The sequence below is a fragment of the Cebus imitator genome, unplaced genomic scaffold (genome assembly GCF_001604975.1).
Source record: "Cebus imitator isolate Cc_AM_T3 unplaced genomic scaffold, Cebus_imitator-1.0 Scaffold712, whole genome shotgun sequence".
NCBI classification, from domain to species: Eukaryota; Metazoa; Chordata; class Mammalia; order Primates; family Cebidae; genus Cebus; species Cebus imitator.
Window position 1 is genome coordinate 569,512 of NW_016108027.1, and position 8,616 is coordinate 578,127.

At 33.6% G+C, this 8,616-nt stretch overlaps 1 protein-coding gene across 1 annotated transcript in view; it reads left to right on the forward strand.

The window, feature by feature from the left end:
* The window catches only part of LOC108296439 (X-linked interleukin-1 receptor accessory protein-like 2), a gene marked incomplete at its 3' end in the record, with an annotated part of 315,823 nt that extends 312,166 nt beyond the window's left edge, over positions 1-3,657 (forward strand). The window contains exon 5 of the mRNA XM_017518897.2: positions 3,583-3,657. Within this exon, the coding sequence (XP_017374386.2) occupies positions 3,583-3,657 (75 nt within the window). The remainder of the gene's footprint in view (positions 1-3,582) is intronic.
* Between the last annotated feature and the right edge of the window lie 4,959 nt (positions 3,658-8,616).

Sequence of the window (8,616 nt, forward strand, 5' to 3'; positions counted from 1 at the left end):
CTCTGTTGTTTAGGGGACTTAGTATTGACAGTTCTTTCTTTCCTTTCCTAAACAGTAACTGAGTTTCAGATGAGATTTTAAAATTAAAATAAAAAAGAAATGAGCTTGCCTGCCTGTGGTAGCGTACACTCCAGCTAATCTAAATGCCATAATTATGCATGGTGCTGATAGATTTGTCTCTGGGCTGGTGTTCAGGATCCAGATGAACTGTTGCAGTTGCTGCTTTATCATCACAAATGTTCTGCACCTCTTAGCAATTCTCAGGCCTACACATGATGTTGGAATTTGAAGAGGCACCATAGCCATATATCCCATTGAGATGTGTTGGGGTAAGTGCCAGTTCATCTCTTTCCATTTATAGGTTTAGGGGGAAAAAGTGTATATGTGTGGGGCGTCCTACAGGGATCATGTTTCAACCAGCTGTTTGCCACAAAGCCATTCCCACTGGAAAGGAACGCTAGTGTCGTTAATTAGTGTGGAGTCAAAGAGGCTAAAACCACTGATTCAGTACTGAGCTCTTTACCTGTCTACTGCCTACAACTTATATCCTGTTTTCCTATTCATCCTGCAAATGGGGGCTTTTGGTCACAAGGGGACAACAAATGAGACAATATAAGCTTCATTTAACTTCATCTCTGAATTGGCCACATTTGTAACTGTCTTCTTTACCTTACAAGGTTATCAGAAAGCACTTTGAAATTTATGAACCACCTATAAATGTAAGACACTTAAAATTGTCATTAATATTACTGAATGTCACCTCAGCAATTGATATTTAATAATAATAAAATAAGGGTAAATACATTCATCCATAGTTCATGACAGAAGATAAGGTTAAGGGACAACAATGACTCCAAACTCATCCTGCTGAAAGCAGAGCAAGATTGTCATTTCCATACATGAAATACATTCCTTACAATTGCTTCCCACCTATCTCATTCCAGTTAAATCATTTGGAAGCCGGAAATATTTTAAAATAAGATTGCCTAAGAATAGTTACCAGCAAGCTAAATGTCTATAATTTGTGTGCGTAAGATAAATTGACAATAATTCTATAAAGAAATCAAAACGGCTTTTTTATTAATAAAAAGAAAAATGGCTGGATTTAATTTTAATTTTATTTATGTTTTGAATACATAGCATATGCAGATGGTTCGAAATATAAAGGTATATAGTGAAGTTTAAATCTTCCTTCTGCCTGGCCACGCCACCCTTTCCTTATACACCACAGCTCCTCAGCCATCTACTCCCGCTCTTCAGAGGACACCACTGTTACCAATTGCACATGTATCCATCTAGAAATATTTCACATGTATACAAACATTTATATATGCATATGTATGTTTTAAACTCAAAATAGCATGGTACGCATACTATTTGGGACCTTTTTCATTAAACAGTAAATCTTGGAAATATTTTCATATCTAATGTACAGATTTACCCAATTCTTTTAAACAGCAGTGTCATAATATGTCATTATATGAAATAACAGCAATTGTAACAAGTCTCCTGCTGATGGAAATTTAGATTGTTTCCAATATTTTCTTAATACAAATAGTAGCAAACTGCAACAAAATTGACCATCTGATATAACTGGATTTTAAATTCAAACATATAAATTTTGTTTAAAGTATATTCCTTATGTTTCTCATAATATTTAAAAATCAGATTATTAAGAGTAACTGTAGTATTTATGATATGAAGACTAGATATTATATTAGTATGTCTGAATTATGCCAAAATAAATTTAGTTAAGACAAAAATGTTCAATTTCATAAGGACAATACATGTTGTATGTCAGCTAGAATAATGTGTTGGAAAAATGAAAACAATTAATTCACTAAAATTTTCCTACTTCAGGCAGTTCAGGTATTAGGAAAAGAAAGCTAATGTGCTATAATGCTCTTTCCTAAGTACATTTCTGGTGCATTTACTTATTATCAACAACTATTTTGGGAATCTCTCTAAATTTGTGTATTTCCCTAACCTTATCTGTCCTGTGATCAACTTTTATTTCTCTCTTTCTCTTTTAAATATTCTGCAAATAGTATGAGATCTTCTCTCATGTTGGCAGGGAATCACTAAGCTAGTCAATTAATGGTGGTTTAATCATTATAGCACAATCCTATGCTATTCCTCCTGTGAATTATAAAGAAGTATAAAATATTTCAATCCAGTTGGATACTTGAAGTAAGACATAAATACAGAATCAGTTAAAAGGAATTCAGGATATAAACAATAGTTTGATATAAGGTTTGTTTTACGATAGCAATACACATGACATACGTATCTGCATGCCAAGACCTCTCATTTCTTTCTTCTAGGTTCCTCTCAGATTTGTCCTCTCATTTAAAAAAAAAAATCCCCAAACTCCACCCTGGTGTGACTGCGCACCACCACCCACCCCCCAACACTGTAGCTTTGTTACTTCAACCTGTTAGTTTTTTGTTCTTCTCTCAGCCCATTCCACATATGAAGCCAATCATTGTTAGACAGCACTTCCATTGAGTCATTTTTTTATTCCAAGATCTACAATGACACTCTAGCCTAGCACATCATGTCCAAATTCTTCTGCCTGTTACTCAGAGTCCTCTAGAATTCAACCCTATTCTATCTATCTAGTTTCATTTCCAATTCATGATGCTCACACAACCCCTTCTCACCAGACTCATTTTTTTTTTTGTGAGCACATTATGCTTGAGAAGTTCTACTATTGTGCCTTGGTTTATGTTGTTAATCTTTCCTGAGAATCTTTCGAAAATCATTTTGAAAATCTTCTGAGAATCTTTTCTTCTTTACTCTCTGCCTTTTCAAATCTTCTCCATCCCTTAAGTTTCATGTGGAGATCAATTCTCTTCAAAAAACTTTCCCCAAACCTTTCAGCCAATAATGACCTCTCCTTTCTCCATTTCTTTACCACTATATGTAGCCTTATAGCTCAAATGCTATATTCTATGTTCTATTCTCTATTATATTGTGCTAGTCCTGTGTTTATAGTCCTAGATTATAAATTGAGGGCAAAGATAAAGACTTTACTTTCTTTCCCTTTAGTAGCTAGCACAAGACTTGGTGTACAAAAGATGCTTACTTGGTATTTTTGATCAATTATCCTAATGAAGGTATCATTACTTTATTACATTGTTTTGGAGGTTGCAGTGGAGAGTGGGGGATAATTTAGAGGTTTAGAAGATTTATGTCACTAAAAATGTCCATTAGGTAATGTTTCATTCAGAACACTGTTACAAAGCATATATGAGTATTTAATATTTCTCAATTATATTTTTTAAAAATATATTTCCTTATACTTACAAATTTATAAAAACAACCCCAAATAGTCCATTTGTTTCATCTTGTTGGAAAATGTAGCTGTCAAAATGGCCTATTTACAGTGAATCAATGGTGCTCTAAATGTGCTGGGAAATACATTGTATGGATAGAATAAACACCCAAGTAGGAACACTGTCTAATAAATGTTTACACACCATCAAGTCTACAAACATTAAATATCATACGTGATAGAATCTTTCTCATCTCATAATTTATCTCAATTTTTCCATTACTTTCTTTCATTTTCTCTTCTAGCTTTACTCACAGACAAGCCTCCCAAGCCATTGTTCCCCATGGAGAATCAGCCAAGTGTTATAGATGTCCAGCTGGGTAAGTCCCCTTCTGGGCATAATAGATCCTAAGGTTGCTCTCTGTTAACAGATGGGGAAAATTGCATGAACCAGGAAAGGTTTATTGCCACTGTTATTACATGCAAATTAATTTGCGTTTTGCTCATTTATAACCCTGGAGTTCAGTGCAATAGCGGTTTAAGGAAATGAGTTTGTTTTGCATCAAAGAATGGTAATATTAATTAGTTACACTGGGTACTAAGTGTGCTATATGACAGTTTTTTAACTCTATGAATGACAGACGGATGGGTGTCTTGCATTGGTGATTGGTATAGAAAACTTTTCATACATGTCAGCCAAAATTTTTGGACAGCATTAACTCCTGGAGACCAAGCACTTCTTAAAATAAAACACAGCCCTTTGATTTAACCTTTAAAATGATTCGATAATATTATTTTCAATGGCACAATCCAGGGCCATTTAAAACTTGTTTTTAGGTTGGGATCCTGAACATTTGTGAATCATATGATGTTGGGAAAAGTGACATGTTGATTTATGAGTATTACTGTGCTTTTACATACTCAAATAAGGACACAAGGTGTTACACCTCCTTTTAGAGCTCCTACTGGTAATCCTTGTAATTTTAAGTGCTGTAAGCTAAAAACTCAGAGGCCTGCTAGGATTTCTTTCAAATTGTGGCCTTAATTTAAATCATGTCACCTAAAAATTTCCAAAATTTCGTCTGTCTTAGATTTCATTGTAGTATTCTAAATTTCTTCAATTATATACAAAAGAACCACAAGACAACTGAGTAAATATGCTTGAAATGTATTGGGCTTATACTGAGTATATGATTTATTGATAATTTGTGACCATAGTAATCTCTATCAGTTACATAGCCAGGTAGATAAATTGATCCCAATATTTCACTCTCTTAGAAAAGTTTTTGTTTTTGTTTAATTTTTAATTATTGTGAGTACCCAGTAGGTGTGTAAATTTATGGAGTATGTGAAATATTTTGATGCAGATATACAATGTATAATAATCACATCAGGGTAAATGGGGTATCCATCACCTCAAATATTTATTCTTCCTTTGTGTTATAAACAGTCCGGTTACAATATTTTAGTTATTTTAAGATGTACGATAAATTATTGCTGACTGTAGTCACCCTGTTGTGCTATCAAATACTAGATTTTGTTCATTCTGTCTAGCTATGCCTATTAACCATTCCTACTTCCACCACACACAATACCCTTCCTAGCCTCTGGTAACTATTGTTCTACTCTCTATCTCCATGAGTTCAATTGTTTCAATTTTTTAGATCCCCAAAATAAGTGAGAACATGTGAAATTTGTCTTCCTGTTCACGGTTCATTTCACTTAATGTAATGGCATCCAGTTTCACCCATGCTGTTGCAAATCACTGGATTTCATTCTTTCTTATGATTGAATAGTACTCCATTGTGTATATGTACCACATTTTCTTTATCCATTTGTCTGTTGATGGACGCTTAGGTTGCTTCCAAATCTTGGCTATTGTGAATAGTGCTATAATAAACATTGGAGTACAGATATCTCTTTGATATACTGATTTCCTTTCTTCTGGGTATATGCCTAGCAGTGGGATTGCTGAATCGTATGGTAGCTCTAATTTTAGTTTATTGAGGAACCTCCAAACCATTCTCTGTGTTGGTTGTACTAATTTATATTCCCACTAACAGTGCAAATTTGGGTTCCCTTTGCTCTATGTCCTCTCCAGCATTTGTTATTACCTCTCTTTTGGATGAAAAACATTATAACTCGGGTGAGATGATATGTCCTTGTAGTTTTTGCAAGTTTTGACTCAACTTTACAATTCAATTGGGATTGTTGGAAGCTTATTTATATCTTGAAAATAAGAGAGAAAATTATATTCCTAATGTTGTTCATTTTTCTGAAATAAAATATAGCACTATGCAGCCTAGAAATGTGCATACCAAAGTTAAGCATTTTTAAACAAAACAAAAAGAAAGTAATAAGCATGTTGTCAAGAGTGAACTGTGGAAATGGTGAATATTTAGTAAATAATGAAGTATTAGACTGTGGCTCTTCTTATGTCCCCTATATTATTTTGCAGTCATTATATTTTGTTAGAGACAAATCTAGATATGCTGACATTCTTACTGACTGCATGATATGGTTTACTCATATCTCTCTACCTCAAACTGGGATAAAAATATTCCAAGGGAAGTTTGTAGTTCCAGGGGTTACATGGAGCCATAGTTGATCTTCTATCATTAATTTACATGGAAATTCAAGTGGATAAATTGTGTGTGTATGTTTTTGTATGAAAACACACACACACACACACACACATATATGTGTGTGTGTATATATATATATATATATATATATATATATATAAAGTAGTAGAAAGCAACATTTGCATAATGAAATGTATATGATAAAATTCACAAATAAAATATGACTAAATTTTATGTTTGTGGCTCCTGGAGGAATATCGTTTTTACTCTCCTCTACTATTAGGCACATTTCAACAGCAAAGTTTGAAAGGTACTGATCCAAAGTAAGGAGAAGGACCCTTATAGAAGATACATTCCATTCAGATTCACTGTGTGCAACACCTGTATGTACTTTTCAGGATATCTACAAGATGTGTGCTATGTATAAACCTGTATTCTAATGTAGATATATATGCCAAAATACCCTACCAATTACTACCATACTATAAGATTACTAAAATAATTTACTTCCGATTTACAATTGATGTAAGGCTGAACTTGTTGGGTTTTAGTTTGTAACACAATTGGAAATAACTTTATTGACAGGAAGATGGAGACCTGCTTATTTTTCATCCCAGAAAGTCTGTTACTCTGAGATGTTAAACAACAATATAATTCAGAGAAAGAAAAACAAAATCAATCAAACCAGATCTTTGGCATTTCAAGGAGCACACGACTGATTAATTTTAAGTGATTTTAACTCTTCCATTGATTTATTTAGCACTATTTATTCACAATTGGAAATCATTTTGTAAGTTGCTCTTATACCTCAATAGTCAGGTGATATTACAAGCATTATAAATGTCAAAGAGCTCCTCAGTGTCAGCAGTAGGTCTGCAGTGAGAATCATGAGACATTAGAAAATGCCAGGTGTGAAAAAGAGAGAGAAAGATAACTGACACTATTGGATATCTCTGTCTGTGTCTGGAAAACTTTCAGAATTCAGTAAGGTAATAAAAACTTCTAGACATTGTCTTCTTTCAGTTTCTGAAGTTTATCAAACACATTCAGCTCTGGACATCCTTAAGCTAGAACTAAAATTAGAACAGCCAAAAAATACAAAAATCCAATCCATATGGCTAAATACCCAAATTCCATTCCTTAAAATTTTAGAGGACATTGTGTTAGATTAAATCTGGCCATAGATTTTTGGCTACTCCCAATATCTAAACTTAATTTTTCATTCCTCTTCCATTGATTCTGGGTTGGCCTTTGGGACATACTTGACCAATAGAGTGTGGCAAAAGTGATATTCTGAAATTTTAGAGGCTGGATCAAAAGAAACCTGTAACTTCAGTTCCAGTCTTTTGGTGAAATCTGAAACCACCATGCTGCTCGAAATTTAAGCCATGTAGACAGGCACTAGAGGATGAGATACGATGTGGTAGGAGAGAGAGGTCAATTAGCACCAAGGCACCAATATAAGTGAAGAAGACATCTTGGAAGTGGATCCTCCAGCCCCAGCTTCCCTGGCTTCCGCCATGTAGATCAGAGACAAACTACTGAGCTGAACTCTTCTCAAATTTATGACCCCAAAATTCATGAACAAAATATGGTGGTTGTTATTGGCCATTAAGTTAGGGATAATTTGTTGAGTAATAGTAGATAACCTGAACAAACATTAATTCGTTTATCTAGAGCATTATTAATTTTATTTTTTCCCATGAACAAGAATTTCATGCAGCCATTTTATGCAAAATGAGACACGTTTTAGGGAATACTTGAGTATTGGGTTCAAGGTAGTTTTAGAAAACATGGCCTGGAATAATTGTTTATGTGTTTGAGGGTTACACTCTGTTCTCAGTTCTGAATATTTCTAAAAGGAATACAGTAAATGAAAAATTTCAATAGAAATAAATACTTTTCATGCATGCAGTTGGCATCAGTACAGATATTTTGTTGTGTCTCTAGAGGAAAATAAACATCTTGACTTTTTCTCTCCTATAGTGTAAGCCATTAGTCATCTACAAAGTTCTAGAAATTTACATACGTTTTTGCTGACTTAGTGATGACAGTTTGGTTGTTGCTAAATTATGTTCACAATGTAATGCTGAAAGAAGATTAATCTTCACCAAATAACCACATATTTTGAGATGGTAAACACATTCTTAACAAAATAATCTAAAAACTATTGCTCTCACAAAGCAAGTCTATGCAACTAAAGTTCCCTGTGGTATATAAGATATATAAAAGATAAAACAATGTACAACACACACATTAAAAATTCCAATTTGGTCTTGTTATCCCTTATTTTTTTCTCTCTCTGAAGGTAAATTTAGCTTTAAATTCAAGAAATACACCTTGACTATACCAAGCCTAATTCTTTTCTCAGCAGTTGAAGAAAATATATTTTCAATAATTTTTCTAAGTAAAACAACACTGTATTACAATATATAAACTTATTTTTCACCTTTAGTACCAATGTATTAAAATATTATAAGGTCATGTGCCCAATTTGATACATATTCATGCTAGATAGACCCTTTTTCATACACTGCGTTTTATCATAAAAGACTTAAGTGCATGCTTTACAAAGTGTAACATACTCCTAGAAGCTTTGAAAATGTCATGAACAAATTTGCATGAAATATTTGAGATCTTCCATCTAATTTTAATTAAAGGTGAGTTTGAAAATGTGTCCTGTTCTTCTGAATGATGATGATAATTTTTCTCCTCTCCACTTTCCTCCCCTCCCCTCCCCTCCCCTCTCCTCTT